Source organism: Marmota marmota, unplaced genomic scaffold, assembly GCF_001458135.2.
Source record: "Marmota marmota marmota unplaced genomic scaffold, marMar, whole genome shotgun sequence".
Taxonomy (NCBI): Eukaryota; Metazoa; Chordata; class Mammalia; order Rodentia; family Sciuridae; genus Marmota; species Marmota marmota.
In genome coordinates this window covers 37,063,251-37,080,719 of record NW_025999842.1, presented here as the reverse complement: position 1 = coordinate 37,080,719, position 17,469 = coordinate 37,063,251, and the positions used below count along the sequence as shown (strand labels likewise).

The window sequence follows — 17,469 nt, the reverse complement described above, 5'->3', positions numbered from 1 at the left end:
TGAAAATTCATATATAGCAATCTCATTTTAAAATAATGTAACTTCATAATGATCTATTTCAAATGGTCATCATGATTTATTATGCTTGGCGTCCTTTTATTGGTTCTTTTTAAGTTTTTACAAACATTTAAATATTAGTTTCCCTGGAAGATACTAATATGTGTTCATTATGAATTTCTGCTTCTTTTAGGTAATATACTTTCAGAATCACATAATTCTTTTTTTCAGTGTATGAGTTTTAGAGGAGGAAATTCTAGAAGTTTTGGTAGAGAATAAACAAAGCTAGTATAAATTACACTCTTTCATCTTTTTAATTTTTGGCTACCAATTTTGACTAAGGTGACTTGCCTACATATAGAATTGAAATTGATAATGATCTTTTCTGTAACTTCTCAACTCTGGCTCATATAGTGTGAGAGCAGTTGTAGGCAATACATAAACGTTTTGTAAATGTTAGACATAGTTTTGCTCCAATAAAACTTCATTTACAAAGACAAGCAGCGGCCATATTTGGCCTTGAAGTTATAGTTTGCCAGCCTCTAGATTAGACTTTAAGGTGAAATAAAACTCCTCACTATATTATTTTTGTATTAGTTGTTACATTATTTTGTATTAGTTGTTACATTTTTCTTTTTGCTTTGTGTAAATTCTATTCTTTTTAACTCCATGTTGATGTGTCCCCTTTAATTTCACACTTTTATTTACCCTTTTTTGGTGGGGGAGGTACCGGAAATTGAACTCAGGGGTACTTGGCCAGTGAGCCACATCCCCAGTCCTATTTTGTATTTTATTTAGAGACAGGGTCTCACTGAGTTGCTTAGTGCCTCGCTTTTATTTATTTATTTTTTTAAGTTGTGGATGAACCTTTATTTTTATTTATTTTTATGTAGTGCTGAAGATAGAACCCATTGCCTCACACATGCTAAGCAAGAGCTCTACCACTGAGCCACAACCCCAGCCCATTGCCTCACTTTTGCTGAGGTTGGCTTTGAACTCATGATCCTCCTGTCTCAGCCTCATGAGCCAGTGGGATTACAGACGTGCACCACTGCACCTGGCCTTTATTCACTTTTTTTGAGTGCCATTATTCTTTTATATCTTTAGTTTCTTTTCTAGACATCCTCATATATCTTTCCAACCCTGTTATCAAGACTTTTCCAATCTAATTAATCAAATATTTATTGGATTTCTAGAGAGAATAATAATAAAGAAATGAACATGCTGGATATTAAAAAATGATAAGCCAAGCCAGGGTGTGGTGGCGCACACCTGAAATTCTGGTGATTGGGGAGGCTGAGGCAGAAGGATTGAAAATTCAAGGAAGGCACAGCAATCAAGCAAGACCTTATCTCAAAAAAAAAAAAAATGAGGAGGGCTGGGGATATAGTTTAATGGTAAAGTGCTCTTGTGTTCAATCCCCAATACCAAAAAAGAAAGGAAGGCAGTCAGGCAGGCAGGTAGGCTTCAGCTGACTATTAAAAGGTTGGAGAGAAATTAAATATCAGAGGATATTCTTTGTGACTCCATTTGGTATAAAACAAAATGTTTTTCCTACTCTCACACTTAGTTCTACGCTGAACTCTTCACCTCTGGTCACCAAAATGTATATGGTTTCAATAAGTCATTTACAAGTGGAAGCTCACATATTACCTCCCTCTTTCATTTCTTCCGCCAAATAAGGAATCCCACCATGGACTGGTCATTTTCAAGATCATTTCCCGGAGCAAGGTGCTAAAGATATGGTTTGCTTTTCTCTTGGGAGTTTATGTCTTTGAATTTTATTTTTCTTCCCTGTGGTAAGATAAAGTGTCAATGGGTGCAGACTTGCCCTTGAAAGTCCTGAGGCCAGAGGTTTACACCAGCTTTACCCAGGTATTCTGGCAAATGGGCTCCTCTCTGACTGGTTGACTTGCTTTTTTTTTTTCTTTGTGACTCCATTTGGTGTAAAACAAAATGTTTTTTCTACTCTCACACTTAGTTCTATACTGAACTCTTCACCTCTGGTCACCAAAATGTATATGGTTTTTCTCCCTATGAACAACCAGTTCTCCAGTGTACACCAACTGAATGTCCTATAATTCAATTCAGTTATGATACTAACTACCTGGAGATAGCATCAGATCCCACAGGTTGACAGTTCAGTCCTACAAGACTATGCCCACTTCAGATGCTATTTGCAAGCCTCAAGTTGTGACCTGTACTTGTAACAGGCAAGCTCTGAATCTTAAGTTCCCACTCCCCACTCTTGCATTCAATTAATATAGCTAGGGTGGTTCATAGAACCGAGGGAAACACATTTACCCTTTTCTTTAAAATACTACAGATAACAGCCAAACAAAAGAGATGCATAGAGCAAGGTCTATGGGAAAGGGCACAAAACTTTCTGGGCACACCACTCTCCCAGTACCTCCATGTGTTCAGCAGTGTAGAAGTTCTCCAAACCCTGTCCTTTGGCGTTTTATGAAGGCTTTATTATGTAGGCATGGTTGATAAATCCTTGATCATTACTAATGAAATCAACCTTCAAGCCCTTTCTCCTCTCCTTGGAGGTCAAGCAGGATGTGCGGATGTGGTTGAAAGTTCCAGTACTCTTATCACATATTTGGCTCCTCAAGCTGTCTTGCATCCTACTAAGGTTACCTCCTTCGAACAAAAGATTGTCCTATCACCTAGGAAATTCCAAGGGGTTTAGGAGGTCTAGGAGCTCTATGTTAGGAACCAAGGGCAGAGACCAAATGTGTATTTCTTATTATATTGCAGTATCACAGACCCTTCCAGTCTTTTCTGGCCATTGACTTAGGCAAGTATGAACACAGGAGATAGGAATAGCAAGCCACCCAACTTTTTTGGATTATAGACTATCTTTAAGCTTCAATGCATAGATAAAGGAGTCTTCCATGGAATTTCTGTTAGCTCATTAGGGACATAATTTGGGATTTGGAATTAGGATTTAAAAAAAAAAGCAGACTGAATCAGCACTTATTTTTCTTCTGTGCACATATTTTCCTATGTAAGATAGATGGCCTCTAATGATTGCATCTCAAAATAGTTACAGCAGACCAAGTGAGTATATGGACAGGGTACTGGATCTGAAAGCAAAGTCATATGTGCTGAGAGTGAGCCCCTGCAGTGGGGTAGAACTGCCCTGCCTGTATTATGCCTTCTGCAAGGTAGGCAATCCAAGAGAAATGACAGCCTGTATTCGGCAAGTAGGGTCAGGAGTTATCAGGGATATTTGGAGAACAGGTGAGTCTGCCTCGGTTTTCCCAGGCTGCATGAATGAGTTCTCTACAAAAATTTAAACTTTCGCATCCTAGTTTTTATTTATTTATTTTTTTAACCAGTTCCTGATATCTGGTGCTAGAATTTATTTCTAAAGTCAAAGTAAGATCACACTAAAATAAACAGGTATCCAGGATACCAGTTTTTAGCTTCTTGTTGGATTATATAGTATTTACTTATTCTTGCTTCAGGAGAAATCAGGCACATCTCTAAGTCTTAAGTACTTGTCATGGAAGTATCCATGTACTAAATGGTTTGGCCACAGTGGTATGACAGAAGGCATGAAGGGAACAGAGAGGAGGGATGAGAGTGTTACGGTATAGGGACTATGTTGTCATGTGGAATAAAATAGGGGAAATCTCAATGGAATCATTAAAATACAGGGACTAAAAGGAAAGTAAAGACCTAGCCCCATAGCACTCTGGTTCTAGTAATCGGCTTTTTTGAAGGCAGAGGAAAAATTAGACAGTGAATAAAATCACAGCATTTAATATGTGAAATGTTCTAATTGGATCTTGAAAGGTGACCACCAACTTGAAAAAGAAGAGGATCAGCTTTAAAAACAAACCTCAGACTGTGTGGTGAGCAAAGATGTGCCAGAGGACATAGGTGTTCAAGGAACTGAGCCCAATGCACTGGGATCAGACTCTAATACCTAAGCAGAGAGCACTTCTGATGCCCATAGGATGCTCTAGAACACAGGGACAGGACAGGAGGAAAAGGACCAAACCCCTTTGGGCCCTGTATATATCTGGGGCTCCCCCAAACTGGAATTCTGTTCACTGGCGTTTTGTGGAGGCACAGGGGAACCAGCCCAAGTTGGGAATAAATTCCATGAGTGAAACTGGATCTCTTAAAGAAACAAGGGAAATTTCCATTTATAGCAGATTTTGTTCATTATTGTAAATAGAAGTGTTCTAGAGCCTTAAAGAATTGAAAAAGGAAATTTTAAAATATTTAAACAGACATAAAAGGCTTTGGGGAAGACTTAGGGACCAGGGCTCCCATTCTCTTTTAGTCAAGTCTCCTTTGTTCCTTTCCTCCTCCCGCTTTAATTTAATTTGTAGTACAACATGATTAATTTTGAATGCTTTGAATCATTTAAAAGTCTGTGCTAAGATAGAAGTTTCTAAGCAAATCAATTTATGAGTAAAAAACTTGAGGTTTCATGGTAAATATTAATATTTACCATAACTAATATTATGTGCATAAAAGTCAATCCAAATGAAAGAATAAGTTAAGGTTGTAAAAGAATATGGTTTACTCATTTTTCTCCCTTAAAACCATACAGGTAATATATGCTTTGAACACTAAAAATGATGAGCATGAATCTGCAATTCAAGCCCTAAAAGATGCTCATGAAGAAGAAATCCAACAAATTCTTGCAGAAACAAGAGAAAAAATATTGCAATATAAAAGCAAAGTAACAGAGGAGTTAGAGCTTAAGAGAAAGATTCAAGTTTTAGAAGCATCCTTAGAAGATCATATGAAAATGAAGCAACAGGCTTTAACAGAATTTGAAGCGTATAAGCACAGAGTTGAGGACATGCAACTTTGTGCAGAAGCCCAGCATGTCCAACGCATAGTAACCATGTCTAGAGAAGTTGAAGAAATTAGAAGGAAATTTGAAGAAAGATTACGGAGCTTTGGACAGCTCCAAATACAGTTTGAAAAAGACAAACGATTGGCACTGGAAGATTTGCGGACTGCTCACAGAAGGGAGATGCAAGAGCTGTTAAAGTCACAGCAGGATCACAGTGCCTCAGTAAACAAAGGGCTGGAGAAGACAGAGGAACTACACAGGCTGGAGGTGGAGGCCTTAAACAAAACACTTGAAGAGCTAAGGCTTGAAAAGAAAAAACTCATTGAAGATTATGAAGGCAAGTTGAATAAAGCTCAGTCTTTTTATGAACGTGAACTTGATACTTTGAAAAGGTCACAGCTTTTTACAGCAGAAAGCTTACAGGCTAGCAAAGAGAAAGAAGCTGATCTTCGAAAAGAATTTCAGGGACAAGAAGCAATTTTACAAAAAACCATAGGAAAATTAAAAACAGAATTACAGATGGTGCAGGATGAAGCTGGCAGTCTTCTTGACAAGTGCCAAAAACTGCAGATGGCACTGGCCACAGCAGAGAGCAATGTTCAGGTAAGTCAAGAGTTGTATTCCACACATGAATTCTTTCTCTTTTCTCTTTTAAATATATTTATTTTGTAGACTGGAGAGCACCCTAGCTAGTTTAGGATCAGCTTCTTTGCATTCTCATAATTTAAATTTTTCTTTTTTTTCTTTTTTCCATTTTTGCTTTTTCCTTTGTGAGAAAAATCAATGAAGTGATGATTTTTATTACCCTGAACCTGTTCTGTCAGAATCTCAGACATCTAGGGCCTAAAAAGATAAGCTTAAAATTCTATAGATTATTTATGAAGGTATTTTATTTAAATAACATGTTAATATTTTCCTAAGCAGTTTGGGAGAGTTAAAACATTGGGCTTAGGGTTTAATTATGTTTTTTCCTTCCTCTTCCAATGGTCTGCCCATCAAACAAAAATTAATTGTTTTAATAGTTCTTGAAAATAGCTAAAAGTCTCCACAAGTTTTCTCTCATTAACATAGAAAGTTTAAAACTTTTAAAAATATCTATGTAGCATAGAATGGATTAGAAAGGGTAGAATAGTCTTTCCTGACTGGGGCATATAATTTGTGCAAATAAAAAGTTATAAATGTCACCATTGTGTACAGATCTAAAACTCTAGGTATAGTTAAGTAGGACTTTTCAACAAGAGAAAGCTTATGCTTATAATTTAAATAAAGGATTTAGCTTAGTGTCATTTTTGCATTTTAATATGTCTCTTCAATCTTTCTTAGGTTCTTCAAAAACAGCTTGATGATGCCAAGGAGGGAGAAATGGCCTTATTAAGCAAGCACAAAGAAGTGGAAAGTGAGCTAGCAGCTGCCAGAGAACGTCTACAACAGCAAGCTTCTGATCTTGTCCTCAAAGCCAGTATGTCTGACCATAATTTGTTATAATGCTCAGTTAAAACCAACACTAAAATATTCTTTCAAGACAAAATTTGAATATTTAACAATTTTTTATGATTTAAAATTTAAACATTTTACTAATATTTTTAAAAAATATTTATTTTTTAGTTGTAGTTGGACACAATACCTTTCTTTATTTTACTTATTTATTTTTATGTGGTGCTGAGAATCGAACCCAGGGCCTTGTGCTAGACGAGCACTCTACCTCTGAGCCACAACCTCAGCCCCATTTTACTAATATTTTAAAATTATTTGGATTCTATGTTAAAGGACTCTGTTATCTTATTAGTGAACCATAAGAAGCAAATGATTTTTAGGAATATATTTTTGTAGAAAAACTAAGATTTAGCTGGTAAAATTACCAGTAAATAAAGCAGTAAAAGAAAAATCAAACATTCTAAGAAGACTTTCATCCTTTAAAAGCCTACATTTTAGAGCATTTAAATTAGTTGAACTATATGCAACTTTAATTTGACTTGTTATTAAGGATTGTTTTACATGTTAAAACTGAATTGTCCATTCTCAAGTGGCTGAGTTGCTCATTTCATAGCCCTTACTAGAGGAGGTAGCTGACCTATGTCAGATCCGAAGTTGTGTTTTGTTGTAGTGTTTAATGTGCCCAGCAAAGCTGATTAACACCTTTTCTGATTTTCATTGGCTTATTGATAAATCACAGATTTCTCTTCCCACAAAGTACTAATTTTTAATAACCTTCAACATGCATCAGGATCACCTGGAGGGTTTGTGAAATCAATGATGCTTGGCTTCATCCCTAAGAGTTTTTGACTGGGTCTGGGGCAGGCTTTTTTCTCACATGATGTTGGTCCTGCTGGTACTTTGAGAACCACTGCATTAAACCATGCTTTCTATGAGCCGCTGCTCTCTCGTTTTCCTCCCCTTCCCCATACATTTTCACTGCCATTTATTTTATTCTTTCATAACTTTGCTGTTCTTACCTGTTTTTTTAATCTAGTCCCTTGTCTAAAACAAATTCAGTCTCAACGAAACTGCTATCTGCCACCTTTGTTCCCTGCATACAAATTCTTTCTCTGTTAAAATTAGAAAAAAGAAGAAATTAGAAAAGAACAAATTGCTCATTTGGCTTCATAGTGTTAGTCTGTGCATCCTCTTACCTTGTTTTACTCCCAGGAGTCTTTTACATGAACCAATGAAGAGTTGCTTCTACTTCAGCTTGTATAGCCTATAATCTTAAAAAAGAAAAAAGACAAGGCAGAAACTTATTAGGTACAGAGAGCAACTTCAGTGAAATGAAAATGGACTTTCTAATTTAAATTATTTTAGTTGGATAAGAAACATTCCCATGGTAAATATTTCCATTTTATACAGTGAAGAAACCAAAGAAAAAATTGTACATGCAGACCAATTTATTTTACTTAGGTATAAAGTACAATTGTGTAATTAAATACAAACTGTTTAGTATCACAGTAACTGATTTCTAAATTGAAAGGATTTTCTTTTGGGGGGGGGCATAGGTCATATTGGAATGCTTCAAGCAACTCAAATGACCCAGGAGGTTACAATTAAAGATTTAGAATCAGAAAAATCAAGGGCCAATGAGAGATTATCTCAGCTTGAGGAGGAAAGAGCTTTTTTGCAAAGCAGAACTCAAAGTTTGGATGAAGAGCAGAAACAGCAAATCCTGGAACTAGAGAAGGTAAAGAATAATAAGATACCCTACCTCAAAAGGGGAGGGGAGAAAGGTCAGTTTTGCTTGTTTTCAGATTTAAAGTATTTGGAGTGTTTACTCCTACTTCCACAGCAACAGTGCATTTCTTCTGCAGTTGTTTTTATTTTTATCTTGAGGAAATTTACAAAGCTAGAGTATTCCATAATGTGTATATATTCAAAATACTTGGGTAATAATCTAGAATATAAAAACTTAAGACATTTCAACCTATTTCAAGCCAGAAACTGAGTGAACTCTGATTTCAATGGAAGGTGCATTTAGTTATTATCAGATTTCTTTTTGTGTTAATTTTTTTTTCAATACTGGAATTGAACCCAGAGCCTCAAGCATGCTAGGCAAGCACCCTACCACTGAGCTACATCACCAGCCCTTTTTTTAAACTTTATTTTGAGATCTCACTAAGTTGCCCAGGCTGACCTCAAACTTTCTGTCCTCTGTCTCTTCCTCCAGAGTAGCTGGGATTATAGGTATATGCCACCATGTTTGTCTACACATACACCTAGGAAATTTTTATACAACTAAAAAGGATGACAAGCATTAAGTTTTGAAAATTCATATATCAGCAAATCAAATTTCTAGATTAAATAAGTCAGATGTTATTTGTAGAGTCATTGCTGAATATTTATTTGTTTTTTTTTCAGATACCCATAGTACCATGTAGGAGTTTCGGTCATCCTTTCCTTTCTCCTTCTCTCAACAACTTAATATATGTGCATACACACAACCTTTCGCCTTCCATCCAGTTAAGCTCCGTTCCTGTGTATTCTCACAACACATGATGGACACCCCTTTCATAGGACTTATAAAATTCTCAGTGTCTTTTAACTTTTTTTGCCACTAGACTTGTGAGTGCTTAAAGGATATACAATTGGAACTCAAAATTTTATTGAATAGTATCACTTGAGATGGTAATGAGTGAACCATTTTGCATGCTACTTTGACATACAGGAGGTCAATCTCTTTTAAACTTCCTTTTTTCGATTTATATTTGAGTCTAACTTAATAATGATATATTTTACTTCTTGGTTTAAAATATTTTATTTTACCTCTGTCACCTTGTTACTTTCTGAGTATACCAGTGATCTATTCTTATATTTCAAAAGTAGATCTCATAGCATTCAGTTTATTCAAGTTTACATATTTATAAGGTGTTCAAATACTAATAGCGGTAATAGAAACTACTGACCTTTATTTGTTTTAATTTTAGAAAGTAAATGAAGCAAAGAGAACTCAGCAAGAATATTATGAAATGGAGTTAAAAAACCTGCAAAATAGATTGGAAGGAGAGATGACTCAATTAAATGAAGCCCATTCTAAGACCTTGGAAGAATTAGCCTGGAAGCACCATATGGCGATTGAGGCTGTCCACAGCAATGCAATTAGAGATAAGAAAAAACTGCAAATGGTAAGTAAAAATTCAGTTTATCATTGTGTTGTAAACCGATGAGAAATCCAACATAGCCTATATTATAGCAGAATAATTTGCTTCATTTTGATGGTTCCTGTCCTATAATCATTCTTCAAATCATAGTTCAAATAGAATCATACATGAAGTTCTTGACATGGTACATAGTTTATTGAACTGATATATGGCATTGTTGTTTTAGTAGAAATACTGTCTTTGATCTTGAACTGTCTCTTCATGAGACAACCAACTAAGTGTACCCTTCAGGAAGCCTCAACTAGTTAAAGCATCTATTTTCCTTTCCTGTGAAAATTATTTTTGTGTGTTTTTTTCTTTCTTCCTCAACAAAGTCGTCAGCTTGCTAATGATTCTACGTAACAGTATTGGCACAGTAAAAAAAAAAATGAAATATATGACAGACTTTGGCCTTACATGGAGCTCTTTGCTTATTAGCCACATTACCTTGAGCTCAAGATATATTTGTTCCTCTGAGGCTCAAGATAAAGTGTTGGGTTTCCAGACATATCCTAGCACATGATGATGAAAAAATACTGGTTATTAGTATTTCTTATCATGTGGCAGATACTGCCATGATGTTGTACATATATTTTTTCATTTAAGGCCATTTTACTGAAGATGGGATGTGCTTAGTCATGTGTCATGTGCAACTAATGAAACTCAGGCCTTGAACTCAGGTCTCATGTATCCCAAACTCTAAGACATTTAAACACCACCTCATGTAGGCATTTATTAATGATGACTGTTACCTTATATATAGTAGCATTTTGGAGTTTAAAAAGAGCTTTCCTATAGTATATTCCTTAATACTCAAGATTTGGAGATTACTATTATTTTTATTATACAGATAGTATAATATGTTTAATAAACCCAAATGCAGAGCCACAAACATGGTAAGTAGAACAAGTGGAATATGGATTTAGATCTTCTGCTTCAGTGTTCTTTCCTTTTGTGTCACAACTAGTTGGAAAAAATATTTCAAGACCTTAAAAATTAAAAATTCAAGTAAGACTTTCTCTCAGAATGTTGTTTCTGCCTAAGCTTACTATTATGTATTTATATAGCTAAATACTTAGTACTCTATGCACACTCACTATTCCAGGACTGATGTGTGCTGCTTTAATCATGTGTGCTGAGTGGCTCTGGATGTTCAGGATTTTATTGTAAAATGATAAATGGTACTTGCTACTTCTGTAATTTCTTTGATAGCTATCTTTTACTATTGTTTTTCATTTCAGTATCCCTCTCACTGTACCCTTCTCCTTTCTTATTGGAACATTTAAATGGTGTGTGTCTTGCTTTTAGTCTTTATATCTCTATATTGCTTTAAGTGCCAGAATCAAATTATCTTTTTTCAGTATCATTTTTACTTCATTATTTTACTCTTAATCATCATTCTTTTATGCATTATATTTTGAGGCCACCTCAGAAGCCTGCCTTAACCCACTTATATTTCTTAAAGCATGATTGCTATAAGATTACTTGATGTTTCCTATATGTGAGCATATTCAAAACATCTGTGGTAGCCTTATTTGTACTCTTCTCTTTGGTCAAAATAACTATTTGTAACTTGCTGCTTCATTTCTCTCCTGCCTTCTTGCTTGTCTGAGTCTAAGCTAAAACCATGTTCCTAGAATAGTTTTTAAAGAATATTTAGCTAAAGATGACTTCTCTGCTCCTCATTGTTAAGTTATCCCAAAGGATTATGTTTTTCATCCTAACTAGTTCACCCACCTGAAAGTGAGTACACAGAGAACCCAAGCAGAGGAGTTGACATGCAAGCTTGAGACTGCACTGCCTTAGAAAGGCAAAGCAGCTCTTGTGTGGTATCTGGAACTTAAGATTTCAGCAAGGTTCTCATAAGAATGACTCATTGTATCTAAACTGTTCATGCATACAATGCCAGATCATAGGTGACCAGCTGCTAACAAAAACCTGGGTACCAAGTATTTCATGAACTTTCCTGGTAGACAGCGTTTCACAGTGAGTTGTCACAAATTGCTACGAAATTGCATTCAATGTGAAAGGGTTCTTGGAGCTTTGCTTGTCTCCTATAGACTTCAGCTCACATTCCTTTCCCTTTGCTGGTTGTACTTTGATTTAATCATTCAGAGCCACTGTACAAGGAGTCCTGTGAGTACTCCTAGATATCACCACGCCTCAGTTTGTCATGGGTACCCTAAAATTGGATCCATTTATTACTCTACTCCCCTCACATTGTAAGGATGTTGAATGTCTTGTGACATTCCATGCTCTTTTTTGCCTCCATGGTGTATCACTTGCTTTTTCCTCTGCCTTTGCATTCCCTTCTTACTCCACCTCCTTTTCCTTCCTGCTGTAGCCCTTTTAAACCATACTTAGGAATTGCTTTCTTTCTAAAGGTTTCCCTACCAAACAACCTTATCAGTTCCCCATCCATATACTCCTGTACCCTCTCTGTATGTCTAATTCTAACTAATATCTTTAATTACTTGATTTTTAAAATTTATTTGTTTATTTTAATTAGGTATATATCACAGCAGAATGCATTTTGATTCATTGTACACAATTGCAGAAGAACTTTTCATTTCTCTGGTTGTACATGATGTAGCGTCACACCATATGTATAGTTGTACATGTACCTAGGGTAATGATATCCATCTCATTCCACCCATCTTTCCTGTCCCCATGTATCCTTCCCACTTCTCCCTCCCTTTTGCCAAATCAAGGTACCTACCTCCATATTCCACCCCACCCCCCCAGTTATGGCTCAGCATTCACTCATCAAAGAGAACATTCAGTCTTCGTTTTTTGGGGGATTGGCTTACGTCACTTAGCATGATATTCTCCAACTCTATCCTAATTTACCTGTAAATGCCATAATTTTATTCTCTTTTAATGCTGAGTGATATTCCATTGTGTATATACCACAGTTTCTTTATCCATTCATCTATTGAAAGGCATCTAGGTTGCTTCTACAGTTTAGCTATTGTGAATTGAGCTGCTATAAACATTGATGTGGCTGCATTACTATAGTATGCTGATTTTAAGTCCTTTGTGTATAGACTGAGGAGTGAAATAGCTGTGTCAAATGGTGGTTCCATTTCAAGTTTTCTAAGGAATCTCTCCATACTGCTTTCCAGATTGGTTATACCAATTTTCAGTCCCACCAGCAATGTATGAGTGTGCCTTTCCCCCCCGCATTCTCATCAACACTTACTGTTGTCTGTATTCTTGATAACTGCCATTCTGACTGGTGTGAAATGAAATGTTAGAGTAATTTTGGTTTATGTTTCTCTAATTACTAGAGATGTTGAACATTTTTTCCATATTACTTAATTCTTGAGCTTATTAAAGGCAGCCACTATGTCTTAATTCGTTTGTTTCCCAAGTATTAAATAGCACACCTGGCAAAGAGTAGGTAGTCTTGAGTAAGTATCAGTTTTACTGGTTTTGCTATTCAGTGTCTTAATTTTGTACTTGCTAATACTCTACTGTTATTTCTATATTAGACATCTGGGTTCTAGAAGTGTTACTGGATTTGTTTAAATGTAAACCTAAAAGAATTCTGAATTCTGGAGAATAGTAATGTTTTCTTTATTCATCAAATTATCATTGAAATCATACTTCTCAGTTTTTTTACTATAACAATTTAAACCAGCTATATATTCTTTCTATTCAAAAAACTACTTAATGGGTGTATCATATATGATTGAATGATAGAATCTAAGCTACTGGGATTGAGCAGAGTCACTGTTAATTCTGATACTGTTTAAAGGTAAGATTAATTTGAAAATTGTCAAAATGTAAGACAGAAAAGTCTTTCTTGGAATCTTGAAAGTTTATAATGTTTGCAATATTGTTTATTTTCTAATATTTCTTTTTCTAAGGAATTAGAGGAACAATATAAAAAGGAAAAACTAAACCTGGAAGAGGATAAAAATCAGCTTCAACTAGAGCTAGAAAACCTGAAGGAAGCCCTGGAAGACAAGCTGAATACAGCTAATCAAGAGGCAAGAATTCTTTAGGCCTATCCCCTACATTATATATGTTTTTAATAATAACTTACTCTGGTGACACTGTATAGGTAGTGAAGGTAACATATCTAGGACAAAAATAATTTAAAAATCTTGATGCTTAATTTTTCATGAGTTTTTTCTTAGAAGGTAAAAATTTACTATCAAAAACATTAAACCAAGTTGTTTTTCTAGGGAAGAATATTACCTTACTGGGAAATAAATGGAAGAGGCACGTCTTCTCTTTTGCAAAATCTTCCCTACCGTATGTCTGGTTTTTAAAAAGAGAAATGTTTTAAGTTCTATATAATGGTATCTAAAATAAATTTTAAGGGGCTGAGATTGTGGGTCAGTGGTAGAGCATTTGCCTGGCATGTGTGAGGCCCTGGCTTCGATCCTCAGCACCGCATATAAATAAATAAAATAAAAGATCCATTGGCAACTAAAAAATATTAAAAAATAAAATAAATTTTAAATTCTCAATGAAAATATCATTTATCCTGGAAAAGAAAAGGATATGATAAAAATGCTATCACAAATTTGTGAATAAAATCAATATAAAGACTTTTTTAAAATCACAACATTTTTCATCCCTTCTCTTTCCCTCTTTTGCCAGGTTGAGGCTATGGGCTAGAAAGGCCTTCATCCTGTCTTCTTCCCTTTCTTTCCTTTAATCCTTCATGTAGCTTGTTGTGTGATCGTCCTCAGACTCTTGACACTTCTTATGTCTTCTGACCTCACCAGTGTCATCTTCCCCAATAGCCTTCAAGTCCGCTTTCTTATCACTCCACTTCTTCCCACAGAAACCACACCAAAATGCATGAGTGTCCCCGAGCAGGCTATGAATTTTCACTCAGTGATGTTGAGTTATTTTTTTTTTTTTTAGTTGTAGTTGGACACACTACCTTTATTTCACCACATTCATCCAGAGAAAGAACTAAGTGCTATATTTGAGAAGGATGGAGTAGTACTCAGACTGTTACTAAAATCAGCCTAGCCCATTTTCTATCCAAGGTAATCCACTGCTAGCTTCAGATTTGCACACCTCTCTCAGCAGAACATGATCCTTGGAGTTACTGTATACTGCTCTCATTAGAAGACACTTTACTGACCATCTGTGTTTCTCATGCAGGCCCGCAGGGTTCTTTTCTCAATTCTAAATGGCTTATCTAAGTGTTCCTCCAACCTACATTCCTTAATTTCACTGAGGAGAGATCTAGTAAATATGTAACTTATGTTCCTTCTGGCTACATTTTCAATTATGTTTTAGCACCCTACTCGTGTTTTGATGTCACTTTAGATTGACTCCCCAAGCATCTGCCTGGCTCATTCCTCCATATGCTTATACTTTCCCTTCAGTCTGGGACATCTTTTCTCTTGTCCTGCTTCGCTGACTAGGATCTCCAGAGATAGTAAACATTCTTATTTGGCTTCCTGCTATTAAAGGAACCATATCAACATTTCCCAGTTAACCCAAAATGCTTCTCCAGAGTTCTGTTTTATAAGAGCCCTTTATCAGGTCAGAGAAATTCTCTTCCAATTCTAGTTTTATAATTAAAAAAAAAAATCATGAATAGATGTTGAGTTTTCTATATGTATTAAGATCATACTTTTTTCTTAATTAATGTTCTACTTTAATTAGTTTTCTCATATTAAATCAACATTGAATTTATACATTTTCGATATAATGTAAGATTCTGTTGGTTAATACCTGTTTGGGGATTTATGAGCCCGTATTTGTAATATTGCTTTGTATTTTTCCTTTTTCATGTCTTCCTTTTCTGGTTTTCAAGTCAAGATTATACTGGCCTCATAAAATTAAATAAAACACATGCCTTCTTCTGTTCTCTGGAAGAGTGAGATTGAAATTATTTTTTAACCTCATTTGCATTGTGGTTAGAAATTGTGGTTTGCATGAAAGCAGTTTTTGAAACTTGTTTAAATTAGCTTTGTGACCTAGAACATAAAGGATTCTGAATGATTTCAGTCAATTAATGCAGTGAATACTATGTCTATCCATAAAATTAAGATTTTAAACTATTTTTTCAAATCTTCTCTATTCTTTCTGATACTTATCTCCTTAATTGATCAGTTATTATAGACCAGTATTATGATGGTGTATTTATTTGTTTCTCCTTAGATTTATAAGCTTTGTTGTATGCATATAAAAGAAAAAATATTTTAGATACTTAGTAAATCACACTTTTTAGCTTATGTTGTATTATTTGATATTGTATAACCTGCTTTCTTTTAGTTTGTATGGATAGTATATCTTTTTCCATGCTTTGTCTTTCACTTTTCTGTGTGTGCCTCTTGCAAACCACATATGACTACAAATCTAGTCTGAAATGTTTTCCTTTTAAATCAGAGTTTATTTCATTTTAATGGGAGGACTAGTAGATATATCTATGCAGAGAGAAGGAAAGAATTAGAAGATACTTTATAAAGACTAAAAGAGAGGATTTTAGAAAAAAATTAATATGCTCTTCTATAAGTTTATGGATCTTAATTACCCTTATAAGTGGTATAGCCTAAAAATAGACTATATGAATTTAAATGATAAATTCAAAAATGCTGAAATCATAATATGATATGAAGTGACTCCAGCATCTCAGTTGAAGCATAAGTATGCTATCCTTTGAAATTTTATTTGGGATTGCCTTCAGAAACAGAATATTAGACTGAAGAGTTAATAATCTGACCATTATGGTATTTTAAATGTTCTTCTAATATTCAAGTTTATAGGTTTTCTTCTGAACATAAGTTTTTATGCATATATATGTATATACACATATACATATATAGGTATATGTATTTCAGTATTTTCTTAAAATGGAAATAATTTGATTTTATTATAAATGTTACTTCATAATTAATACATTGTCTGATACATGGTAACACATCAGTAAATATTTGTGAATGAAACATTAAATTAACACATATTACTGAAAACTAAATCAACTTTCTTGTAAGTAAGAGTATAGTTTTCTCTTGTTGTGTAACAGATTTCCAACAAGTTTCATGACTTAAAATGGCACGTCTTTGTTATCACATGGTTTTGTGGGTCAGGAGTCCAGTTGTGGGTTAACTGCATCCACTGCTCAGGATCTTACTAGGCTGAGATCAAAGTGATAGCTGAGGCCACAATCCCACCTGGAGTGAGAGGTTCTTTTTCAAGTTCGCTGGTTACCAGAAATCATTTCCTTGTGGCTGTGTGAATGAGATCTCCATTTTTGTTTTATTTTTATTTTTTTAGTTGTAGATGAACACAATATCATTATTTTATTTATTTATTTTTATATGGTGCTAAGAATTGAACATAATGCCTCATATGTGTTAGGCAAGCGCTCTACCACTGAGCCACAACCCCAGACTGAGGTCTCCATTGTCTTGCCAGCTCCTGGCCAAGGAACTGCTCTCAACTCTGAGAGTCTCCCTTCCCAACACCCTCCTCCCCAAGTGACCAGGTGAAGCATATTTCACCCATGAGTCCCAATATGCTGAGGAGCCCAGGGTATCAGAGATGCTACTACTAAACCTTGCTCATCAGGTTAGTGTTTTTCCTGGAAAACAGATATATAATTTTATTTAGGTTTTTTTTTTTTTTAATTATTGCCTTTCTATCTAGCTCTTGCTCTAAAGATGATCTTTTTAGAAAAAGAGCTGAGTTGTAGTCAGAAGATGAATTGTGTGGGGAGGGTGTTGGTAATTAGAGTTATTAGATAAATGACTTAAGATGCTATTAAATTAGTGCAGGCAAGAAATGATTTACAAATCATTATTGATTGATAGGCATTACAGGAGGAAAAGTTTATTGAAATGGCAAGACAATGATTTGTTTGTATATGTGACTTCAAACTGATTGTAAGACATGTAGGCTGGAAATGAGTGGAGTTCAGGCCTGGAGGTTAAGAGTAGTCAGTTCCTGAAGCCCTTTAAGTGGAGGACCTCACCAGGTATAGCTGATAAGAAGAAGAGAACCAATATTGAGTTAATCAGGCCAGGAAAAGGTATCAAGGAG

At 35.1% G+C, this 17,469-nt stretch overlaps 1 protein-coding gene across 7 annotated transcripts in view; it reads left to right on the top strand.

Annotated features, from left to right (window-relative positions):
- Fam184a (family with sequence similarity 184 member A) overlaps positions 1-17,469 on the top strand; it is a 121,613-nt gene that overhangs the window by 48,085 nt on the left and 56,059 nt on the right. For all 7 annotated transcript variants that reach the window (XR_007344403.1, XM_015500756.2, XM_048795460.1 and 4 more), the window contains exons 2-6: positions 4,574-5,428; positions 6,149-6,284; positions 7,816-7,997; positions 9,238-9,435; positions 13,323-13,445. Coding sequence is in view for 6 of the 7 variants with exons in the window: in XM_015500756.2 (XP_015356242.2) it covers positions 4,574-5,428; positions 6,149-6,284; positions 7,816-7,997; positions 9,238-9,435; positions 13,323-13,445 (1,494 nt within the window). In the remaining variant the exon portion in view is untranslated. The remainder of the gene's footprint in view (positions 1-4,573; positions 5,429-6,148; positions 6,285-7,815; positions 7,998-9,237; positions 9,436-13,322; positions 13,446-17,469) is intronic.